The 24,602-nt window shown below is 39.8% G+C and overlaps 4 protein-coding genes and 1 long non-coding RNA gene across 5 annotated transcripts; 3 read left to right on the forward strand and 2 right to left on the reverse strand.

Moving 5' to 3' along the window:
* The first annotated feature begins 719 nt into the window (after window positions 1-719).
* LOC116213451 (DNA-damage-repair/toleration protein DRT111, chloroplastic) lies at window positions 720-4,260 on the forward strand. The gene is made up of 2 exons (XM_031548399.1): window positions 720-1,785; window positions 3,487-4,260. The coding sequence occupies exons 1-2, from the start codon at window positions 928-930 to the stop codon at window positions 3,778-3,780; spliced, it is 1,152 nt and encodes a 383-aa protein (XP_031404259.1). The 5' UTR covers window positions 720-927; the 3' UTR covers window positions 3,781-4,260.
* Window positions 4,261-4,535: 275 nt separating this feature from the next.
* Window positions 4,536-5,395, reverse strand: LOC116214385 (BES1/BZR1 homolog protein 4-like). The gene is made up of 2 exons (XM_031549798.1): window positions 5,216-5,395; window positions 4,536-4,907 (listed from the first exon to the last, which is right to left on the reverse strand). Exons 1-2 carry the CDS (start codon window positions 5,393-5,395, stop codon window positions 4,536-4,538), a joined length of 552 nt encoding a protein of 183 aa, XP_031405658.1.
* Window positions 5,396-6,702: 1,307 nt separating this feature from the next.
* Window positions 6,703-8,692, reverse strand: LOC116213452. The gene is made up of 3 exons (XM_031548400.1): window positions 8,111-8,692; window positions 7,191-7,264; window positions 6,703-7,105 (listed from the first exon to the last, which is right to left on the reverse strand). Exons 1-3 carry the CDS (start codon window positions 8,348-8,350, stop codon window positions 7,021-7,023), a joined length of 399 nt encoding a protein of 132 aa, XP_031404260.1. The 5' UTR covers window positions 8,351-8,692; the 3' UTR covers window positions 6,703-7,020.
* Window positions 8,693-17,734: 9,042 nt separating this feature from the next.
* On the forward strand, window positions 17,735-19,747 carry LOC116214387 (two-component response regulator ARR2-like). Its single transcript, XM_031549799.1, has 5 exons — window positions 17,735-17,918; window positions 18,039-18,191; window positions 18,283-18,651; window positions 18,854-18,930; window positions 19,064-19,747. Exons 1-5 carry the CDS (start codon window positions 17,735-17,737, stop codon window positions 19,745-19,747), a joined length of 1,467 nt encoding a protein of 488 aa, XP_031405659.1.
* Window positions 19,748-21,531: 1,784 nt separating this feature from the next.
* On the forward strand, window positions 21,532-22,297 carry LOC116213369. The gene is made up of 2 exons (XR_004158076.1): window positions 21,532-22,008; window positions 22,147-22,297. It is a non-coding gene; the product is annotated as an uncharacterized LOC116213369 (long non-coding RNA).
* The last annotated feature ends 2,305 nt before the right edge of the window (window positions 22,298-24,602 follow it).

Consider the following 24,602-nt stretch of genomic DNA (forward strand, 5'->3'; position numbering starts at 1 on the left):
CGGTGGAGGGGTCAGGGTCACCGATTGGTAGCTCTAACCCCCTAATTGACTGGGGACTCCATGTTAGAGTTCCCGATTGATTCGCTGGCTGGGATTGTCAATCGGCGACCCCGACCCCTCCACCGAGGTCACCAGTACCCACAGAGGACAGTAGCAACCTCGATGGAAGGGTCAGGGTCGTTGATTGGTGGTCCCAACTCGCGAATTTATCGAGAACTCCGACTCGGAACTCCTGGTCAATTCAGGGGCTGTAGCCTCCAATCGGCGACCCCGACCCCTCCATCGAGGTCGCCAATACCCACGGGGGATGCCGACGACCTTGGTGGAGGGGTCGGGTCGCCGATTGGCGGCCCCGACCCCTCCTTCCCTTTCGATTTTCTTTTGAGAACTAAAATGAAAAAATAAAAAGTTGAGAATATGAATGATAAAAAAAAATATTTAGAATTAAAATTATTAAAATGTTAAAGATTGAGGATTAAAAATGAAAAAAAAAATTAACGTCGTAATCCCCTATAACTAACGGAATACACCACATGGGACTAATTGTCCCCAATAAAAATATATTGTGCAATTTGTCCCAACCCAAATCACAATAGGGTTTTTGTATTTTTTTCCTTAAAAGAAAATGCAACATGGTATGTCCCTGTCTCGATGGGCCCAGGATCAACCCAAATCTTGTTGGGCCTTTCATTGAAAGAAACAGCCCACACGCACACACCTTTTTACATTCCCCTCCCCCTCCCTATCGCAGCATCGCTCTTATTCCCGCCGGAGCCGCTGGCTTCTTCCGATGATTGTAACTCCGGCGTTCACCGACAACAGCCCCACGACCAGCACAACCTCTCTGTCGTCTTGCAGCTGCCCTTTCACTCCTTGCGCTCAACCGGGAGGAGCACTTCATCTACTGTTCCACTTCCATAGAAGAACATGCTCGGCGGACTCTACGGCGATCTCCCTCCGCCGTCGTCCACAGATGACGACAAGCCCAGCAGCGCCGCCCCTTCCACTACGATCTGGTCCAGTAGCGCCAAGTTCGCTCCTCCTGCCCTCCGCAAGCCCGCAATTCCCCAGACCATCCTTAGATCCCAGCCCAAACCCAGAACCCTAGCCTCCGCCTCGCAGCCCAAGCCTTCCTCTGCCTCGCCGCCGGTGCTCGTTTCTGCCCCGCCTCCCGAAGACGTACCGGTGCACCCCGCGCTCGTCGGGGTCACCTCCACCATTGTGGACGAGTACGACCCTGCGAGGCCGAACGACTACGAGGAGTATCGGAGGGAGAGGAAGAGGAAGGCGTTGGAGGCGGAGCGGCGGAGGGAGCTGGAGAGGCGGCGGCAGGAGGAGGAGGAGAGGGAGAATAGGGAGAGGGAGGAGAGGGAGAGAGACAGGGAAAGGCAGCTGGAACGGGAGCGTGACAGGAACATCTCTGGAGAGGAGGCGTGGAAGCGGCGGGCAGCAATGAGTGGTGGGGGTGCTCCTCCACGGTCTCCATCGCCACCTGCGAGCGGTGACGGATTCAGCATCGGGAAGTCAGAGACAATGGGGTTAGGTGTCGGCGCGGGCGGGCAGATGACCGCTGCCCAGAGGATGATGGCAAAGATGGGGTGGAAGGAAGGCCAGGGGCTTGGGAAGCAGGAGCAGGGGATCGTCACTCCATTGATGGCCAGGAAGACCGATCGGAGGGCTGGAGTTATCGTTAACGCCAGCGAGACCAAGCCCCAATCGGAGAAGAAGGTGAAGAGTGTGAATTTCAACGGCCCTCCAACCCGGGTTTTGCTCCTCAGGAACATGGTCAGTACCTTGAGCTGCTTAGACTGTTTCTCTTTGACTCATTGCGTGCCCCATTGATTTCGGGTTGTCTGCTTGATTGTTTATAATGTGTCTTGTTCTTCTAGGAGATTGCTTATGCAACATCACCTTATTTAAGAATGCAATTTTTACTGGTTTCATCTTTTGGTTCCGTGTAATGATAAAAAAGAGCAAATATCGTCTTGTTCTGTGTCAGGCTTCTTATGAGGTTTTAGCATGATCTTTTCTTGTTCCCATGAAGTGACCTGTTGATCGGAATTTTCATTTTCTGCTAAATGACACGAGGATCGGTAGTTTTTAATGTCGAAGGGGTCTATGTGAAAGAGCAAACTGGGCCTGTCATCCCCTTTATTGTCTCATCTACGACCTTATTGCTATTCTGAAGGGGTTTATGATCTCATACATGGAAAACTTCAACCTTTTTCTTGTTATAATGATGGAGGTTTATTCCTCTGGCCCCTATAGGAACCCACAATCCATGGGACTGAGTGGCTCCATCTCTGCACATCGGTTTTTCACTAGTGTGATCACACATGTGGGTGGCCACCAAGGGCTCCCCCTCAAGTTTGTCCTGAACCTGTGATGTCTCTTAGTTTATAGTTGAGGGCAGAACGTTAGACCACTTGCGCCAACCCATGGAGGATATTGGCAGAGGAGAATGGAAATTGTTAGCCTTGCTTTACGTACAGTGGAATTTCTCAAGCAAATTATCTTTTTAATTTGTATAAGCTGCTCATATGTAGTAAATATCTGTTTGCTTGTCTTGCTTTGGGTTCACACATCTATTACGGTAGGACACCTACTTGACCCATTCAATTGCTATGTCTTCAAATTTTTTTTTTTCCTGGTTAGCGTTGCTTTTCATGGTACCAATGGCATACTCCTTGTTTAAGTATTCAGTGTTTGAAAGCTATGCCTGAGTTATATCATAGGTTTCAATATTATAAGGGAAAGCAAAAATAGCTTCTATGTCCTTTCATTTTAAATAGCTCTCAACAATTTTTTTTTTTTAAATCAATGTGGACTTTTAGCTTTTCCGTATAATACAAGTGCTAGAAAGTATCTCATCAATGTCAATCTCCATGCGGCTAGACCGTTGCACGTTTAATGACATTGCACGTTCTGGTGTATGCTTTTGGTTTTTATTTTGCGAGGAAGCAAATATATGACACTGGGTAATTGTTTGTGTTCTCCAGCAGAAGGGCTTGCTGCTATGGTCTTTATTTGTTTACCTTCTTCTTTTAACCACTCAATAGAAAGGGTTGATTTTTGTCATCTGATTTTAAATATGTTTGATTCTATTTTTCCTGTTCCTTCCACACCTTTTGTGCTGCACTTGCTGGCAACCATTATTCATCATATCCTCCTTCCCACTTCCTCCTTGGTTGATCATAAAATCCTGCTATAGCTGAGTAACTTGAGATGTCCCTACCTGATGCTGAATCTGTGTTTATATGTCTCATTCTTTTGCACTGGTATATAAGTTAGCGCCTATAGATAAATGCTAAGTTCGTGTTTTTATGTGTTTTTAATTGGAGATGCTACGGTTGAGCTATAAATATTTCTTAATTGGCAAAATCTTCATATTCTCACTGTTCTGGCTTTTCCCTTTTTCAATTTGTGCTCGCAACATCCTGGTAAACTTCAATTGGCTCTACTTATCTTGTGGTTTCTTGTTAAAAGGTGGGCCCTGGTGAGGTAGACGATGAGCTAGAAGACGAGGTCGCGTCAGAGTGTGCAAAGTATGGTACTGTCACTCGTGTCCTCATATTCGAGATCACAGAGCCAAACTTCCCCACCGACGAAGCGGTCAGAATCTTTGTCCAGTTTGAGAGGTCAGAAGAAACAACTAAGGCCCTGGTAGATCTAAATGGCCGGTATTTTGGTGGAAGAGTGGTCAGTGCAACGTTCTACGATGAGGAGAGATTCAGTCAGAACGAGTTGGCTCCATTGCCTGGGGAAATCCCCGGTTTCTGAGAATCTCATCTCGTTAATTGCTTGATCTTGTTAGGAGTTTTGAGATTCTCCTTGGCCGATATTCCATGCTCTTCAGTGACTTGGAAGATTCAATTCATTTGGAGGAGACCGTTTCACCTACGTCTTCGGGTCTGGAAAGATGATTACATTCTATCTTGGCTGCTCGAGATACTACTGTGCAAGACTTGGGGTTTGCGCTTAACATCTGAATTTTAGATAGGCCCCAAAAGTAATGTGGATCATATCTTAAGCATTAAGTCTGTCCATCAAATGTTAGATATCCAAAGGCCACCAAACAAGTTCCCTCATAAGACCATGTTCAACTCTTGTGCATTGATCTCTGATGTGTTAAGAATTTCTTGCTTAATGTAGATCGGTGCCTCGGTGTGAAAGAAATTTTGCATAGGCTTTGCCTAAAATCTTATTTTTCTTGTTGGAACCGAGTTATTGCAATAGCCTTTACTACTGGTTCTGCATCAAGTACGATATGGACACAAATCAACCATTGTGATTGTCCTGTGTAAAAGAGTTCCTCTACTACGTGCTCTAGAATGCTGGTGGATTGATGCGTAAGTTTGGAAATTTTGCAATTTTGCATTGTTTTCTTGCTTATAGTGACAGCTCCTTGGAGGATCTGCGAGCATGAAACATGACCATTGAATTTATGTGGACATTGGAACCCTTTTATGTTTCTTTAACAAACTTTGTTTTTGTACTGTTTGATTCCAGTGAAGTTACTCAGACCCAACTGCTCATCACGGTGATTGTGCGAGTGTGCTCGGTGAGGACACTCTCACGTCCTGCGAATATGACTGCTGCTGAGGCTGGGTTCCATTGATCATATAGAAAGCTGTAGGAAATTGTTGCCCAGAGTTGTTTAGTTGCATAGGCGAGGAAGATGATCTGCCACCTGCCTCGGCATGAGAAGCTCTCTGCTGAAGGTAAAGCTGATTGAGCCTTTCGGCATGGGCTGCTGCAGAGTCCGCAAGAGACGGGTTTCTAGGGGATGTCGTGAGAGAGAGGTTTCTAGGGGATGTTGGGGCCGAAAAGTCAATGATGCTGCTGGTGGGCGTCGGGTTGGCACTTGTTCTTGTTACGCAGCCGCAAAGCGAGCAGCGACTCCCTACCTAAACATGGATGGAGAAAGAAATGTGTGTGAGAGACATAGGAAGCATATGAACTAAAGCCAAATTCTGCAGAAGCCGATGCTTGATTCGACTTGCTAATCTGGAAGCTTGACTAGCCTCAGGAGCATGTTGGACTCGAGTATTCTTTGAGCTTAAGCAGCATATTGCTTAAGCTTTAGTGAAAGCCAAGCAGCTAGTGACTCGAGATTGGTCGCGCTCTAGACTTGGCTTTCCTGCAGACTGGGCCCAAGAGAAAGGCAGGAGGGAGGGGAAGAATCACAAATGATGGCTACTTTAACTGTACAAACCTGGGTCGGGGTGGAAGGCCGGTATGTAGTCCCATCAGCTTCGACGACCCACCCAGCCTCGGCAGCAAGGTGGCGGAGGACCTGGTTGATGTCAGATCGGGCAGAGAGCGGGTATCTGCCGTGCTTCCTCAGCCCTTGGAAAATGTTGGTCGTAATTGCCCTTCTTTCCCTCTCCCTCATCTTGGTTTTCTCCTTATCTCTTTCACTCCTCATCTCTCTCTCTCTCTCTCTGAACTGAGATTATTGGTGATTGGAAAAGGTGAAGTAATGCTGAAGACAGCACCAACTAACTAGCTGGTATGTTTTGGAGGATAGAGCTTCTTGAGTTCGAGAATATGAGACGGTATGAGAAGGAAAGAGTCGGCGAAGAATCACAATCGTTGTGTCAAGAAAGAGAGTGAAATGCAAATCACACCCTGAGAATGATCAGCAGGAGGAGAAGGAAGAAGGCAGAAAATGCGTGAATGAGTAGTTAATTTGCTCCATTTCCTTTTGTCCTTTTCTTTTTTCTCCATGATAATGAAAAAGTAGCTCTTCTACTCTGGAATAAGAAGCTCCTGAATGCCTTGAAAAAATGCCTCAGATTTTGTTTGCTGTTATGCAACAGAATTGTCTTGATATCCGACACAAATTACCGTTCATTCAAGTGTGGCGTACCTCAGGGTAGTACACGAGCACTCCACACTACGATTCGCGACCGAGTTCAATCCGGTTGAGGAGTAAAAGGTTTTTGAGGACTGTGCTAGAAGAAGCTCGCAGGCCAAATTTTACAGTGGTCAAAACGAGCAGAGAGTTGAAATTTCATGGTCACGCCAACAAAACTGAACTTTAGTGATCTCATATGATGAAATAAAAGTTTGAGGACCTCTCTATAGGGACAACATTAAAACAAAAGAAAAAGTTCAGGGAATTCATCATACAAAAAGAGAAGAATAAGGCTACTTGCAAAAGATGGGGCAAATTACTTCTCCCAAATATCCATTCCGACATGGCAACTCAGCTGAACGTACTAGTGACGTTACTACACGAATCGAAAAATTAACATCAAGAAGCTAAATTGGCATAAAACTAGCGGGCAAAGTAGACCGACTAGGGGCGTAGTCCAGTTGGGCCTACTAGTTAAATACTCGGGATGTACTAGGGGAAAGCTTGAAATCGCCTGGTCTTATCGAGCTCGAGGTCAAGCTGGCCACTACCTGGCTCTAGTAGCTCCCGAGGTTGATATGAGCTTTCTATTTTAATTATAATACAAATATACCATTGCTAATCCAAGCTCATAAAAATACTAGTGAGAGACCCATGTCACACACGGACGTATACCAATGAGAAGGGTTCTCAAAAAATTATCCTATCATCCGATGTTAAGGATGTCATATAATTACTCCGATCTACCAACACCGGGGCAATCTTTTCTATAGAGGTGTTTGCCCGTCTCCAGCCACCCCAATAAAATGTAGCATCTGTGACAGGGGGGTCAATCTGGAAGATTCAGAAGAGTTTGTGAGCTATTTGAATTATCATATAAGTATCTGGAAATCGAAAATCGGAGTTGTGCCCCAGAACCATAGCGCCATGATGTGTCTCTATCACTAGAAGGCTTTTAGTCATTTGCAGATAAGAAACCTTCATAGCACATGAAATCATCTTCCCAAAATCGCCAAATGTCCTTTTGAAAGTTGAAAAACAAAGATTTCGAGAAATGCTTATGATCTTACTAAGAACCAGATGACAACGAGAACCTAAATATCCAGCTCAGTAAATATACTGTTTTTCGATGATAGACAACAGCAGTAGATTCTCGCTGCTTAGTTTGGTCCGTTCTGCTCGTTCGTCTTTCCCCTGTCCCCACTGCAGCAGTAAAAGTGAGGCAGCTTCACACGGCCACAGCTCCTACAACACCAACAAACCAGGTCGGTCAATTACATACAGCAGACATCCTAGGAAGCCCGATATACAAATTACAGTAAATCCTTACTTGCATCGAATAATCACCGGAACAGGTTTCAGAGCTTTTGGTCCGTTTCTTATACCTTTCCTGTGGGGACTCACCTGCAACATTCGAGCCAAATCACTTAGAAGCTTATCAACATCTTTGATCATCTCACGGGAAAGAAAAATTGTCTTCAAAGCGATCACACCGGTGGAAAAGATCAATGTATCCAGGGCTCAACAAATAAATGAGCGGTTTACCCACGTGATTAAATTGCTCTCTGAGAAATCCATAACTCCACAATATTTTCCTCCGCAAATATTTCCCCTCAACTACTGCTTGACATACATAGAAGTTGATCCAATGACATCGTAGATAAGCTAGAGAGAAGAAACTCCATTTTAACTATAATTCAGTCACATCCACATGAGAGCAGTCATCTCACCACGAAAGTTTACCCTTCTAGAATAAACGTCTCACCACGCTAATTTAATGTGCACAGCATATTGATCTACAAGCTCTGCTTGTCCCGTATAAATTTCAGGTTTGAGGTTTCGCGTCTGAACACCAAAATGGTGCTGCTTCAATATTTGGGACATCGTGATTTGGTCTAAAACGTATCGTTACTGTTGGATATGCCATATTTCATCACAATTGTTTTTGATCATTTGCCATTTCGCTGCAGCTGAAATTCCAATTGAGACGAAGCCTATATGCCCTTCTCCGAACAAATTCAATTCATCCTCCCCAAATATGTCGAAAATCAGTCAGACCAGATGAACGGATAATCAAATGAACTGACACAATCAGTTATTGATCTAAGGGTCAATCCAACCGAAACTGAGGAAGTTTTCTACTCAATTCGGAACCTTAAACGTCCAATAAAGAGAACGCTAATCAGCATCAACCAAAACCCTGGCAGAACCCTAAAACGGTCTATAGCGGTAAAATGTGGTAGATGGTACCTTCCTTTTGGGGGCGGCCATGAGCTCCATGGATCCGCCGGAGCTGAAGCTGGGGAATCCGGGGTGGCTTCTATCGGGAATGTGATCTAATTCGGGCAAAATGACTGAAGGAGACGAGACGGGTGGAGGGGCGATGAGGGCATCCAACCGGGGAGGCCGGGCGATGGCGTGGGACCACCTCCGGGCGCCTATGAGGAAGCTGGGGCTGCCGCTTCTCTGCATCGCTGCCCTCAACGCCATTGATGGAGCTTCCGAGCTAGCAGAAACAGAGAGCGAGGATGCAAGCAGTGGAGTTCACAGACGAAAGTATCGGTTCTGAATTTTCGAGAACCGGAAGCAGGGGAAGATCGGCACTAGGAGGACACTGGGAGAGCAGGCAGCACCGGCACGAGCAGCGGCTCGCTGAGCACGAACAAGGTGAGGAGTGACAGAGCTCGCCGGCCAAGGACAGGAGCGGCTAGGGTTTGGCTGCTATAACGAACCCAGGAAAAAAGGGGAAGAAACTCGGAAATTGTTTTCCCTCCGACAATTTTCGGAGGGATATCCTCCGACTGAGTCTTTTTTTTTTCATAGTTCCTCCGACTGTGTCTTGATTACAAATTGCCACTGCTTTCTTCATAAATCTAGAAGTGCCCTCACTTAAACATTCGGCTGGATTGAATAGGAGGCTGCAGCATCTAACTATTGAACCATGCATTACGCGAATTTTGTAATAAAAAAAAATTTATAGTGAGAAATTAAATACGAAAATAATAATTAATAAGAATTATAGTATATATTGATATGTAAAAAGTTTACTTTATATATCTTAAAATTTTAAATTTTAATCGATAAATGTTAAACATATGATGATGTAGAATACATATTTAATTTATGAAATGAATTTGATGGACTCCAGGCCTAGTGATCCAAGTTCAAGCCCAACAAGTTGGCTCGTTACGCTGGCCCATTAGGCTAGGACCCAATGACGGGGTTTAAGAGGCCTAAGCTCGCGACTAAGCCAGATTTAGGTGAGTACCTATCGAAGTCATTGCCAATTTGTCACTTTCTTTGGCGCAACTCTTTCATTAGTATTCCTTGGTTAGGCGAGAAGGTGACCTTAGCCTGATCATCATCATCATCCGACTCAAGCAGTAAGAATCCAAAGCTATAATTGTTGAGATGCTTCGGAATGGAGAATATAAAGAAGTTAGTACAAACCTAATTAATATCTCCGCGACTTGCAGGGATGAGTCCGGCCTTGTTGAAGTTAGACTGGTTGACCCAAGTTGTCAGATTCAAGGGATGAAACTTTTCTGGGAAACAACATTTCCAATTCGGGACTTCGTGGGGAGGAAGGCTTGGTGGGCAATCATTAATTGGCCCTCTCTTTCAGGGCTAACCTTTCGCGAAATGAAGAAGTAACTCTTTTTATAATCAAAGTTTGATTTTTTATCGTGTTTGATGATTAGGAGAGCCTAGCACATTCATACGCGCCTTGAAAAAATACATGGTGTTATTGTAGGCCCAAAAATTGGTAAGTTTGAAATAGCATCTAAAAGCGATGAGCAAGGTGACTACTAACGATTATTGACGTCACACGTCAAAAGTCAAGACAACACGACTATCTTATGGTCAAGGAGCACATCAACTGTGTTTCTTGTGGGGTCGATCTATGGGTCAGACTGTCCCACGTCAACGTCTGAAGCCAGTGATCCATGTGCTCGCGAATCGACGAGTCGCGTACAGACATGTGTCTAGTTGTTGGCTTCCTGGACAAGCTAGGAACCAAACAAGGGGCAGATGATGGACTCCGAGCCCAACGATCCAAGTCCAAGCCCATCAAGTTGGTCCGTTATGTTGGCCCATTAGGCCAAGACCTAGTGACGAGGCTTAACAGGCCTAAGCTCGCCACTAAGTCGAGTTTAGGCAAGAATCTATAAGACAGGTAACATGATCTTTCTTGTTTCTTTAAGTGGCACGACTCATTTCATCAAATATTCACAAAATATATTTCAACCCAGGTATCTCGAAAATATCCCGATATATCTTCCCTCCTATATAAGCACGCCATGTACGTTATTTATGGTTAGTGCCACGCTGAAATAAACCATGGAGACTTAAGCATCAGAGGGGGAAGTTAAGGAACACCCTCCACGTCTCTTCGTGCAGGGTAGCTTAGAGTGCTTTTTGTGTGGATCTGATCGCAAAGACCTTAAGGACCTGAAGCTTAAATCCTGACTCATCAGAATTCATATAGATCATTTCAATTATCAACCTTATTTCTATGAAAATCTTTAGCTTTTATTTTATGAAATAATAATAGTCGTGGAATCTTTAAAATATAATTTTAGTTTTTTATTTGTACTTTATTCTTCATTCTTCTCGTATTACATAAATTAAGTTTCATTAATAAGATTTACTTAACTAAGTTTTAATAAGATTAACTATATAATACTTCTTAAAAATTTTAATATAATGTAGTCAAAGTTATGTCTTTTTTTTGCTAAAAAATAAAGTTCGTGCCAAAATTGAAATGGGGACAAAGTTCATGTTTTTTTGGGTTATTAACCATTTGTAATTTTAAGAATCCCCTAACGACTTACAATAGCATGAGTTGTAATAACATCAACTTTTGAAGATGTTTTATTAAATTTGAGTATTAGGACCTTTTGGCATATTTTTTAGGAGAATTTAGTATTTTTGTTTTGAGAAAATATTCTAAGTGCCATATATATATATATATATATAAATTTGACTAAAATTAATAAATAGTGGTAGAATTGTAAAAAAAAAGAGTAACATGTTATGGTCAAATTATAAAATGTTTCATGTAAATATTTACATAATTAATTCATACAAACATAATTACATCATTTTCAATATGCACACAATTAATTATATATATGTCGATTCTATATAATAAGTTGAATTGTAAGGATCTATTTAACTTATTAATATAAAATATTTCAGTGTAATACATAAACGTAATACAATTTATTCTTATGAAGTACATACACACACACACACACATATATATATATATATATATATATCAAGTTGAAATATAAAATATAGATTAATATTATTAAGGGAAAATTACAAAAAAAAACCTAAATTTTGTGAAACGTCTCAGTTTTGTCATAAATTTTAATTTGTAACAAAAAAAACCACTTGTTTTTATAATCGTTTTAGATTTGGCATATGTTACTATTCCGTTAAGATTTCCGTCTATTTGCCAACGTGGACTTTATGGGACGTACCAAATTTACACATCATTTGACCATCTTCTCTTTTCTTTACAAAAATAATCTAAGTTTTCATAAAGTCTCAGTTTTGTTCTAGATTTTGATTTGTAATTTTAAAAAAATACATGTATGCACTTCGTTTTGGTCTACCGACTCCACGAGAGAACATCAACAGCATTTCTGACTACAACCCGGGAACTTTTATAGAAGAAGACTCAGTAAACCTTGTGTTACTAGTCACTGCCAGGTCAGCTGGGTTACTCAGTAAAAATTGGGGTCATCAGTGTCCTTTAAAGTCACCGATGACCCCAATTAGGGGTGCGATGGTCGGCGGTGACCAGTGGTCAGTAGGCCCCCACCTTTCTCCGATCAAAGCATTTCTCTTTTTTAAACTTTTTAAATTTTATCATTACTTTTGTTGACGTGGCATGACACCATTCGCCAGTTAGGCACCATTTTTCATTGTCAGCAAAATTGATGGAAAATGACATAGATGCCTAACGTGACAAGAAAATTAGAGGTCGTGCCTTTTTTTGCCAAAAAAAATAAAGTTTGTGCCAAATTTGAAAAAGGGAACAAAGTTCATGCTTTTTTGGGTCATTAATCAAATTATAAATATTACAATTTATGTGTCGTGCTCGGTCGCACGCCTAATCAGGCCCAACCCAGTCCGTACACTGGCATCAAATTTTATTCCTAGGCTCGACCTTCTTTGAGCACGGGTTGGGTAATACTTGTCCTGGACAAGTCATGCTAGGCTTGGAATTAGCGATATAAACGAGCCTAGCCCAGCCCAAATATATTAGGCTCAAGCTTGGCTCGTTTAATAATTCGTGAGCTCGGACTTGGGCTTGGGCTCAAGCTTGTGCGAGCCTAAACCCATGAGCTCGGGCTTAGCTCATTGTAATAAACGAAGGCTCGGCTCGGCACAATAAGGCTCCCCAGTAAGGGAGCAACGAGTAGCAGCGCTTAGGGAAGGCAACAGGAGAGCAGCGATCAACAGGGGAAGTGGATAGGAGAAGTGGAATCTAGAGTCAAGATTGAGGCGTGACCGACGGTCGTGGCCTCGTGGGTCACCTGAGATATCAGAGAAGGTGTCAAAGACTCGCGGCGAGAGGGTTTAGCATTGTGACCTTGCGGCTATCGCCGTGAAAAAGAGAAGATGAGAGGAGAGAAACTCGCAGCTAGCGCCAATTCCCCCGCTATCAAGGTGAAAGAAAACGAAGACGAGAAGAGAGGGAGGAGATTAGGACTGGAGTGGCTGTCGAGCTGTGGAACTGGAGTCAGACATTTTTCCTAAAAATAAATTATTATAGTTATTTTTACTAATATTTTTATTATTATACAAAATAAAAGGCTCGTTTAAACTCATGAGCTTCTTAAGCCGTAAGGAGGAGAGCACAAGTTCGAATCCTGGGAAGCGCACTTATTGGGAGGGAGAATAAACTTTAATGCTCGATCTCCCGACTGTATTAGTCAGACCCCATTGGGCTTTTGGATTCCAAGGTACACACCAAAAAAAAAAACAGAAACATCGTTTCGCTTTTGTTTTTATAATGTTTTTGAAAACTTCGTTAATTGATTTAGATCATCCCTTATTTGATGGATAGTATCTATTGATACTTCCAAAGCTAAAAGCATTTAATTGATTTAGATCATCCCTTATTTGATGGATAGTATCTATTGATACTTCCAAAGTTAGAAGCAAGGAGATGGGGAATTGCTCGATTTCGTTTTCCTGAATGACACAATTCTAATATCTATTTTTGTATATAAAAAATTATCCAAATCCTTTTTGATAGATTCCTACTCTATTTAGTAGTTCATCAAAGTTGAAATTTTTTTTTTCCTCGACGTTTGACACCTATAAAAAAAATCTCGAGGTTTTAGGGGTGGCCGGTATTTTGGAATCAGACCACTACCTGATGGGACCTAACACTAGACTTTATTTTAAAATATATATTATACCATAAGTTTGAGATACCCGTTGAGATGTAATTTGTTTCCTCTTCAAAGATCATAACTAAAATAAATAAAACCAAAAGAGTGGAAGAGAAGACTCAGATGACAGATTTAAGGTTTCTTATTCTTTGATATGTTTATCTAATATAAAAATACAATACGTATAAAATTCAAAGATAAAAAATAAATATTAGGTTGTTGGACTCAAGTCTCATATAATTTTGTGGTTTCTTTCTCAATTTCTTCTTTGGGACAACATATCTCAACATCCGCCCTCACGTGATAGTGTGTGGTTCAGCACGTGCCACGTGCCCTTAAATACCCGTCCCCAACAACTGATCATGAGCCTGGTATCCATTTCTGTGCTCGGACGAGGGAGGACAAACACCAAACTAACCTCTAACTCCACACTCAGTCTAACTAGAGGTGCACATTTAGCTACGTCGAAACTAAACCGAGCCACTATCGGGCTTGACTAACATGAGGCACACTCTTGGTTGCCTCGAAACCGAATTTGGCATGGTGTGAGTCCACAAGTGGGCGCGAAAACGTAACCCGCTCTGATGCCATATAAAATTCTCACTTAATCCTACACGAACTTGGGTCCATCTGCAATCCAATAAAATTTCACTAAGCCTATAAGTTATTGAGTCCGTCTTCATCCCAAAAGCTCGAGCCAGTAAGTTATGGTATCCAATCTCTTATAAACTCATACTTTTCTATTATATAGTGTATTTTGTTAAATATCCAACGGGGGCTACAAGAGGTTGAGCTCATTTGCAAACTAAAAATTTAAGCTAATAGGTTGATGGATTCAAGTTTCATATAAGCTTGTGGTTTCTTTCTTCGTGTAAACGTCAGAATCAGGCTCTCGATCACTACTCTTAGAATTTGGATCTCGACCGAAGCAAGCAATTGGTATGGGACAACATATCTCAACAACATATATATTGCATGAGATAATAAATTAACATCTTAAATTCATGTCTTTTGATAATTAATTTAGCAACATCGCACTTAAGACGAATATGATTTTCAATCTAATGTGAGATCAATCTTGCGCATAATGCAAATTAAGTCACACACTAGTAATATTCGGAAGTTAGAGGGCGGATTTAATCTGACTTTTAAAAACTCATCCATTGGACTAGATTAATCAACAGAATAAGTTCAGAAAACAACTGCGAATTATTCTCCCCAATATCTCTGTTTTCTTTGTCATCTATTTCTCTCTCTAGGCAACCAATTTTAGAAAATTATCCCAACTTTTTAGGCATATTTTTGAGTCACTTTTTAACATTATATTCATCAATTTTTTTCATGTTTCCGGGGAAAATTTTGAAAATTCTATGTTTTGAAATTAGATTAATTATTATGTAATTTGAAAAACTGAAATAAATACAACCTGTTAAATGAGCATGCACTTAAAAATAATTTCTCATTCAAATTGTTTACTAAATTACAATTCTTCCTATTTTGTTTTCCGAAAAAAGAATTCATAAATTAATCAAAGTTTCAGAAATACGAGTAACAATGTGCTCACCTTATTACTAAAAAATGTTCGTTCTATAAATCATCCAATTAATAAGGAATATCTTATTAGAATTAGAAGAGTAAATTGTAAATACAAATTATTCTCTTCTACTTCTCTATTTGTCCATCTTCTTGTCACTTATTCCTAATTGTTAGTTTTTACTAATCCTACTTCGTTAATATATTCTACACCTTATTTTTTAATGGTTGCTCTCTCTTTTTTCATTTTGCATTTTCAAGTCAAATCGGTATCATAAACATCTTCCATTGAAAATTATATTATATTATGATTGTGAGAGTTTTATTCTTTAATGAGTTGATCCGCCTCGAGCTAGATTAATTGAAGTCTATTGGGTTCTGAATATTAACATGCACATCAAAAAATTATATTATATTATGAACAAATGAAATGAGTTATAATTACCGCATATAGTGCAAATTTTCATTAAAAATATTTTCTCACGCAACTTTTTTACCAAATTATAACTCCTTGCGTTCTTTTTTTCTCGTAAATGATCATGTAGATTAATCAAAATTTAATAAATATGCGCACCAGGATGAGAACACAGACTTATAATGAATGGTATATCTAAATAACAAATGGTAGATTCGATATATATAGGGTGAAACACTATTTGATTTCGTGATTTTCATATATATAATAATAAGGAACTTATAAATAATTATTACATATTTTATTATATATTTTTATAGTTATACAATATAATTATTTTTTTGGTAGGCAATATTAATACAATATAATATATATAAATAACAAAATAATAATAACCGAAAAAATATAATATATACAAATAATAACAATATCTAGTAATCTATATATACAAAGATAAATTAATAAAAGCCGAAACGACGTCCCAAAATGCGCCATGTAAAACAAAGCATGTCTTTGGCTGCGAGCCTTTCAAGTCAGGTACTATCAATAAGGACATGACACTTGGCGCAATGTTGTGTTGCACCTCAATTTTATAAGCTGAGAAGACTTGAATCCATGAAAAATCATAAATCATATATTTATGATTACATTTATAATAGATTGAATTATTATTAAGGACTTAATATAGAGTTATGCATAAAGAACCAAATTTTTCTTTAGCTCTACGCTCTTTGACATGAAGGAAAATCTGAGCATGAAAGTTCTTCATCAACTATCTTGAATAGAAATTACAAAGGTCTGGTCTTGGATTCATAAGGCCGCCCATCTTCTTAAAGTGAGTAGATTATATTTTATAGGGTATATTGCATCATATAGCCTAACGTTGATAAATATTCTTAGATTTATCCCAACGTCGTTTTTTTACCTGAAATATCCCAACATTACTATTTTTGTTTCACCAACTATCCACTAGGGCTAGATGATGACATCAAATTAGCAACATTATGATAGCTTGAGTAAAAAAATGACATTAGGATAGATCTAAGAATATCTATCAACATTAGGCTATATGGTGCAATAAACCCTATTTTATATCGATTAGAGGAAGATGATTCAACATCAAGTTGAGACCAAGCTTTTTTTTTTTCCCGACAGCTGATGAACTCTTTATTTTTTAGAGAAGATATAATATATAATAATATAATACATGGAATTTAGTTTATTACTCATTGTTATTTTTTTGTTGTATGAATGAAAAATTATATTCATTGAGGGGTTTCTAGAATTAGGGTAATTGATATATTTTGTTCTTGTTACAGTAGGTTGTGTACTAAGCTCATTCAACACCTCAACGTAGTAGGTATGCATGCGTAAAATGCTACGTGCATATAAAATAAACTAAAATCATTTTTTTAAATAGAGGTTATAACGCAAGAATATATAACATTATTATTAATTATCTTAATAATTCCAGCCCGCGTATGCGCTGGCCCTTCCATCAATATATATAAATTTAGACTACTTTTAAGGAGATTGCTCTGTTTGTTTGAGGAGAAGCCTCCACATAGACTTAGTGAGCTATCTCTCAGCTCATAGTCGTCCATCTCTTTGAGTTCTTATTAGTGCCAATAAAGGCTTATAATATGGGATTTTCTAGCATCCTGCAGCTGGATATTTAGCCACTGCATTACGAATTATTTTCATACTAGAAGAACAATATTTCATATTTGTATGAACGTAAAGCCTCGACATGTACAATATAGTTGAACCATATGTATTGTGTCGTTGCTTTGTTTTCTTACAAGTACAAAATATTGTTCTTCGAGTATGAAAATATTTCGTATAAGTATCAAACATTGTACAACAGTTGACTACATATTTCATACAATCGACTGTATTACACAGTCGATTGTCTCATGTCATTCTTTTTATACAAGTACGAAATATTGTTCGAGTACGAAAACATTTCATATGGGAGTGTGTGGCTAAATATTCAACCACATGATACTAGAAAATCCCCTTATGATAGTAATTAGTGAATTAAAAATTGAAATTTTTTTAAGTGTTTCAGTAATTTATTCCCTTCAATTTCCGGAGTCACTTAACTGCAAATGTCCGCGAGTGCGTGGACAAAAGGACTAGTTAGTTAATTAGTAGTTTTTTTAAGCTAATTAGTAGGTAATTAATAGCTAGTAATATTTGATGATAGATCTGTACAAATTTCAAAGCCCAACCGATTATCTATTTCAACCGAAAAACAATATCCGATTCTCTTATTTTACTGTAAGCAAATCCTTTTTTATTTTTATTCTTTTTGCCACAAAAAAAATAGAAAAATTCGGGATTTCGGTCTTTTTTAACTTGAGTTTTCTTCTACGAGTAGTCAAGATTCTCTACTCTTTCCATACATTCTCGGTACGCTCTCGTACTAGCTCCATATTTTTTTTTTAATCACGGTCAGCTAATTGAGTTCTTGTTTATGCGTACTCGAATTTAGATTGTCAAGAGATGAACGGCGACCATAAGGGCACGTTGATTTCTGAGGCTGGTTCTAAAAGTGATCCAGCTTCGGTAGCCATCGGAGATAATGACTTGCCCAGCAATTTGGTGGTTCTAAAACTTCTTGTCTTGGATGATGATGAAGGGCACCTCCATGTTCTCAGAAAGATGCTTGAAGAATGTCAGTATGAAGGTAGTTGCTCTGCTCAATTCGTTTTTGCGATTATATATCACGGATACTTAATTATTCAACTTGTTTTTCCTTTTTTTATTATCAGTTTCAGCTTATTTTTGCTTTTTTGATTAATAACAGTCATAAGCTGCACTCAAGTTGAAAGCGCCTTGGAAAAGCTTAGGCAAAACAAAGATGTTTTTGATCTTCTTCTCAGCAATGACATTGTGTCGGGCATGGATGGATTCAATCTTCTCAGAGATATTAGCATGGAGTTTGACATCCCAGTCATTAGTAAGCCTTGTCTTCCTCGTTTTCAAAGTGAGAAAATATCGTCTTCCCAAACTGAACTCTAATTCATCATGCATGAATGTACCTGCTTCAGTAATGTCAGGAGATGATAGGAGAACAAGGATAATTAAGAGCATTGAACATGGCTTCTGCGCTTGCCTGGTCAAACCCATCCAGAAGAAAGCACTGATGGACATATGGAAGCACGTGATCCAAAAGAGGAAGTGTAAATTCAAAGATTTGGTGCGAGTCAGAGGTCCCGAGAACAGAAACAGCCCGGAGCCGAACTTTGATCACGCACACAAGAGCCCAAAGAATTCAAAGAGGAAGAACAACGGTGGAGATAGCAGTGAACATGAGCAGAATGATGCCATTCTGACACCAATGAAGAAGCAACGTGTTGTTTGGGATTCGGCACTTCATGATCAGTTTGTCTCGGCAGTTACTTACCTCGGTATCAACGGTAAGATTAATCAACACCTATCTAAGAAATCTTAGTCTCAGTCATGTTCAGTATCATGCATTCCGATATAAATCATGCATTTTTAAAAGAATTCTTGTATCTTTTGGATTCCAAACAACATAGTTCAATTGACTTTTTGGTGAAGTCAACCGAATTCTTGCATTTTAAAGGATTCCGAACATAATCTTATGTGTGAATGCAGAGGCGGTTCCAAAGAAAATCTTGGAGCTGATGAATGTTCCTGGCCTTACTCGGGAAAATGTAGCTAGCCATCTTCAGGTATATGTCATGTCTCGAATGTAAAAAGGAATTCAAATTAGATATTACTGAATGATTTTGTATATAGTTTTTTCGTTAATTAGATATGAGTATCTTTTTATGGTTCTGAACTTTGACCTTGCATACAATGCAGAAATATCGTCAACATCAGAAGAAGAAGGCTCAAGAAAGCTTGGAAAGCACGTTTGGGCCTATGTCCTCCGATGGCAATCTTGACTTACATGAACTTATTGGCCACGAGAATTGGAAGATAAATATGAGCGAAAGGCATCAAAGGCGGCAGATGATGAAACACAAAGAGTCACATCAATATCAATATCTCCAGACTTCTCAGAATATGAATATGCATGTTGAGATGGCTCCATCATATCAAACAACACAGCCAATGATGTCTGGAAATTCGGGGAATCCGATTGTTTCTAGTGGGGTAGCAGAAGCAAATTTTCCATATGGGTGTAACACCATTGAAATGGGAAGAGAGGAAGCATATCATCCAGTTTTGCAGACACCATCATCCTTTGAATTCCCGATTTATTCCCATCTGGAAAATCAGTTATATGGACTTCCCTTTGTTCATGACTTCTCGCAAATTGGACTCCAAGATTGGGAGTTGAACTTCCAACATGAGAATATCATACCTGATCAGCCTCATGAGGATACCATTCCTCGCGAGGGAACAATCAATTTAGATATGCAGAGGAACATCCCTTCTGGTGACAATGCAGTGAGGATGAAATCGGAGACTTTTCCCGGCACAAATTTGCAGCCCTTTCCTGCACGTTTCGGGTTGGAGGACCCCAACAGCCCAGCTTCCTGATCAGGTTAGACAGCCTACCAATCCGTATAATCTTAAAAATCTTTATCAGCAAAGCCTAATAATTCCATAAACAAAGCATTAATCTTAAAAGTTGTTGCAGATCAATCAGCAAGGAGGCATGGACAAGCATGAACACGAGCCCGACTTCAATGGGTTTCCGGCAGATAACTTGCGGAACTAGTCAATCAGAATTGTTTAGTCCAAGTGCCCACATGATTAATTAAAGGTTTTTTGTTGCTCAATTAGGCATGCGGTGGAATTACCTAATGGATTGATTCATGACACATGCCCATCAGTGGATCTATTTTATACGTACGGATTTTTTCTTAAGTATAATTTCTGCAACGTTAACTGTAATATTGAACGTAGTTACTTAAAAAAATAGTGTAGTTAATTATTATCCATGCCTCTTGTTAGGAAATAAACTATCATACATGTTTTTTGATTGGGAATTAAAGAATGATACCGTAGAGGAACGGGTCTCAGTATAGTGGTACAGTGTGCAGAAGCGGAACCACAAGGTCCTAGTTCGATCTTCATCTATGGAATTTACGTGCCTCTTTATTTTGCTTTCTTCTCTAATCTTGTAGTAGGTCCATGGGTCTCCCTTTTGATCCAAAAAAACATAGTGATAAAGAAAAAGACCGAGAGTTATCAAGTTCAATTCTCGTGAATTGGACCACATATGCCTGCCCCTTTTATTTAACTTTTAAATCAAAATTTTCTTAGCCGAAAATACGGGGGTGACATAGAAGGCGGCAAATCAGAATGATTGGCAAGTTTTGCATACAACTTGAGCGTTTATTACTCTTCCAGCAAAAAGCTGGTCCGTGGTGCTAATTCTTGGGCTTAGACGATGCTCGAGATGTTGATGCTTAAGGTTCGTCCTGAAACTACTATTACTGATTGAGAGTTAACTGCAGACAGAAGCACCAGATCACGCTCCGTTCGTGGTGCTGATTCTTAAGATGCCCGTTAGAATCGTTCAGCCATACGTGCATGAATGCATCGATCAGAGAACAAGGAGCACTAACACCTCATGAACAAGCTGCGATAGAAAATTAGACAGCATGCTCTTCGATTCGGATTTTGAGCTCTAGTCAAAGCAAAACCGAAAATTTGAGAATCCCAAAGGGATTAATCTGCATAAACGACATCGACTGCAACAGACTTTCAATCGCACGCTAACTCAGGAGAGTTAGAACCCAAAATCATGCACATATGCATAAGTTAAAAGCTCTTCCTGCTAGTTTTTCCACACCCTAGCTATATGATGTCAATGAGGTTCAATACCAATGAAAGGATCGATCTTTAACAAAACAAGGAATTCGGATACATACTAAACCCGAAGCTCAAGCAAGTGCAAGTAGAAGATAAATTCTTTACAGAATTAGCTCTCCTACTAGCTAGTTATCTCTCTCTCCTGAACCCGGTAAACGACCAGGCGAACCTACTACCCCAACTGCAGGGGTGGCCGCACAAAGCCCGCCACCGCCCCTCCCATATTTGACAGTATCGTTGTCCCCCTTCCCTTTTCTTTTATTAAAAAAATATATAATTTTTAAATTTTTGAAAATTATATTATTTTAAAAAAATATTTTTGACAGAAAATGAATTGCTTAATGAAAAATTGGACGGTTGGACAAAAATGGCAAAAAAATGGAAGATTGAGGATGAGAATGGTAAAGAAAAGCGCCAAAAGTTGAGAACCAAAAGGATCTTTTTTCGCATTATCTTATCAAAAATTTATATTAATGACAAGTTCGCTAGAAATTTTAAAACTCAATTGAGACCATAGTAGAGGCCGGGATGGTCAACTTTGAGCAATTGTGAAACTTCAAAGGTCAACCGGAAGAAGGGGCGTTGGACCCAGGAGGAGTACCAGAACCTATTCAATCTCGCGAACACGGACTTGCAGATGAAAGCTATGGAACCGAAGGTCTCGAAGCACGGGATGCTGAGAGATAATATCTGCTGGGAGGGTATAAGCCAGAAGTTGTCCACCCGAGCGTATTTCTGTTGCTGCCATAAATGGTACAGACAATTGGCTTCAACTATGGTGGCTGAAGGAAAATGGGCAGATTCAGATGACTATCGGCTCCTCAATGGGCGTATTGGGATTGTCTTGTCAAGAACAGGTTAGGGGAAGTGTGCCGGAAACGCTGGCCCAGATGGTCAGGCACATTGGGGTGCACGGGACGAAATCCTTTGTTGAACTGGTGGAGATCCTTTCAAAGCGGTACTGCCCCAGCCTTCTAAAAGTAAGGGACGCTTGGGACAAGAAATCCCCCATTGATTGATTTGGATGCTCCATCTTCCTAAGTCGAACTTTATCTCGAAATTGCGTACCACTTTCATGATTCAAATTTCTTCTTCCTAACTACCTGGTTTTCTTGCAGCTGTTGCTAATTTGGTTCCGGCAGTAATCAAGGTTTGGCTCTTTCACGTTGTTGTATAATGAAGTTAATTTGTTCACGCAGTTTTAGTTGTCCCCGTAATATATTCTCTGTTGCTCTTGTGATCAATTTGGAGATCGTTGATATTTTGACATGTTAATGCTCACTGGTCATCATATTACTACCCTGCACTTTAGCCTCTGAAAGTACAGACACATGGTATACGAAAACTGTGCTAATCAGAGCAAACCGGCCTGAACTTTCTTCGTCATGCTTCCTTCATTCCGTGCTACCAAACAGCTTGTTACTATACTTACTCTCGTGTTCATGTTCTTCAGCCAAATAAGCTTGATCCTTACAGGTGATGCACTAATGAGCTCGAGCTAAAAGCGCTATTGCCCAATGGTAGCTTTACTTGTGCTGAACTTGTTCAAGGAACTAACATCTGATAAAATTTCAAGAAGTGTACGATTGGTCGAGGGTATGATCCTCCTGAAATAATGATTGTTTCGAAGTAAATTATTTAAATATTGAGCAAATTAATTAGACTTCATCTAAATTACATAAAGATCGATCAAGAAAAGCACATTGACAAAGCAGATAATAACTTCGTGTAAATTATAGAATTTGCGATGAGTATAAATTTAGAGTAACGTATTATACATACATTCTTGCAAATTGTATGAATTCTGAATAAAACTTTCACAGAATTTCTTCTGAGGTTATAGTGTAATTCCTAATGTTCAATTAAAGTGTCCACTTCTAGTTTTGCTGAAAAGCTTGGCCTGCGTGCCAATATCTGAGATTGTAGTTAGTAATCACAGGTCACCCGGATGAATGTTGTACAGTCTTTGTATATTTGATTGATTGAGTTCAATATCGATCTTTAACAAAACAAGGAGTTTGGATATATACTAAACCGAAACTCGAGCAATTGTGCGTATAGAAGACAAATTAGTCACAGAATTAGCTCTCCTACTAGCTATCTCTCTCCCCTGAACCTAGCAAACGACCTGGCGAACCAACCATGAAATAGAAATCTCAAATAGCTAATAAAGGGATACGGGTAATCTCACCACAACAATCGAACCTAGAAGGCTGGAACCTCTTGGTTACCAAGCGAGAGCGTGTGCTACTACGTTACACTCTCTTTTTTAATTATTCAGATTTCAGAACAACATGGATAAAAGTCAGTCTGTTTTTTGGGGGACAGGCGGAACACGAGCAAAATCACGACTCCACGGGAAGCAAAACATGAGAATTTTACATCAAAAAAAAAAATTCAAGCATATAAGAATTCAAAGGTTTTTCTGAACTCCACAGGGTGCGAACAGAAGTATAGATTGACTATGGACTAGGCCCATGAAGCGAAAAGCAAGAAAACGAAACTGAAAAAACAGAACTAATTACAGCAACATGCTGCTCCCAGTGCCTCTTGATTCCTTTATATGCATTTTACCAACTGCAACAACCAATGTGTCTGCTCGCTGCTTGGAACAGTGTTCATACCATGTACCTATTGAATTTGACATATAATAAATGACGGAGGGAAGGACTTGCGGTCTGAGTTAACCAATAATAGCTCGGACATGTTTGGCTGATTCCTGCAAAGCAGAGCAGAATGGGACGATATTCGTAACAATACATCACTGTGGAAAGGATACAGATATATATAGACATCTAAATCTTGAAAGTTAAATACTATTTGCTGCTTTATGTGGTTAGGGGGTCGGTCGGTCGGTCGAGCAGAAACAAAATTTACCCGAGATTAGTATGGATAACGTCTCCCAAGATTTTGTTGTCAATTTCTGCTCTGCTAGCATACTGATTACCTCAGAAGTATGGCACGTAAGACACGTCCCCACCTTATAGACATCAGCGGTTCCTCCATCCAGCGAAGAGTTGAAGACTTGCACCTGAGCTTTACAATGTCTCTGGTGAGTTCCTTCGGGAGCACCCTCTTCCTCCTCCAATCCTCCTCTGGTTTGAGCGGAAAGATCTTCTGTCTCCTCTGGATGTCTTCCAGTCCAAGATAGTTTGTTATTACATCAATGAAATGCGCGACGACTCTGGTAAATCGTGTGAAATGTGCAACTTCAATAATAGGTTGATTGCAGATGGAATGTTCGGAGAGAGTGAGAGAGAGGTTTGACTCAACAAGTGATCATTCGGAAACCGAACAGAGGCACTAGCATACTTGCTCTTTCCATGACGGGATAAATATCCGTGCCATCCCTTACCATTGGATCGCTTCAGAGACATCCAGCAGTAGAAGAGGGCGCAGTTATGATACTGAACGGTTGAATTTCCCTTAAAGATAGGTAAATAGCAGCACGAGTACGATTTTGAATGGTTGAATTTTCCTTGAGATAGGTAAATAGTAATATTCAAGTAGTCCCATGGAGTTTCTTTGAACACAGTTAGCTCAGATTTTGATCCATAAATCCAATTCTCAATAA

The sequence above is a fragment of the Punica granatum genome, chromosome 7, assembly GCF_007655135.1.
Source record: "Punica granatum isolate Tunisia-2019 chromosome 7, ASM765513v2, whole genome shotgun sequence".
NCBI lineage: Eukaryota > Viridiplantae > Streptophyta > Magnoliopsida > Myrtales > Lythraceae > Punica > Punica granatum.